The sequence below is a fragment of the Limulus polyphemus genome, unplaced genomic scaffold (assembly GCF_000517525.1).
Source record: "Limulus polyphemus unplaced genomic scaffold, Limulus_polyphemus-2.1.2 Scaffold33321, whole genome shotgun sequence".
NCBI lineage: Eukaryota > Metazoa > Arthropoda > Merostomata > Xiphosura > Limulidae > Limulus > Limulus polyphemus.
Genome location: NW_013698931.1, coordinates 1 through 628, shown reverse-complemented (window position 1 = coordinate 628; position 628 = coordinate 1). Strand labels below are relative to the sequence as shown.

The 628-nt window shown below is 35.2% G+C and overlaps 1 protein-coding gene across 1 annotated transcript; it reads right to left on the bottom strand.

Annotated features, from left to right (window-relative positions):
• Nucleotides 1–139: 139 nt before the first annotated feature.
• On the bottom strand, nucleotides 140–625 carry LOC106477601 (the record flags this gene model as incomplete). The annotated part of the gene is made up of 1 exon (XM_013938146.1): nucleotides 140–625. A coding segment is annotated over one exon (486 nt), but the record flags the coding sequence as incomplete, so codon positions are not given.
• Between the last annotated feature and the right edge of the window lie 3 nt (nucleotides 626–628).

Sequence of the window (628 nt, the reverse complement as noted above, 5' to 3'; positions counted from 1 at the left end):
TATATATATATATATTAAATAAATAATATTATATATATATATATATATGTGTGTGTGTGTGTGTGTTTACAAGAACAACAATAAAATATAATATTTACACAAGTATACATAAAATCATCTATGATAACTAAAACTTAATCTAATCTAGAACTAATCTGCCTCTTTCATCAAATCCTGCCTTCTGACTTCCACATCTAACATTAAGGCCACCAACGTGAGCACTTAATCTTTTATCTCCTCGTCTAACAAAGAAGTATCTATCTGGTTCACACCCAGCTGCCATGTGAACAAAAGGTGTGGATACGGATATGTTTCCAGAAGTCGGAGATGTCCGAAGTACACGTCTTCCATAGTCCTTTGTTACTCTAACATCACCCCATGAAGTTTGTTTAATGCGAACTCCAGCAATGTTCCACACTTCATCTCCATTTCGAAAAGTACGATGATATGCCCTAGCTAACGCATCGAAACAATCGTTTAGTGCATCTGTTCCGTGAAAAGAACTTAGATAAAATAAATCTATAGAAAAGTCATAATTAAGATCCTGAAATCTTTCTGTAGTAGACTTCGTTCCTGATGGGTCAACAAGGTACACCAAACTGTGTTCCGTCGAGGTAAATGTTACCCC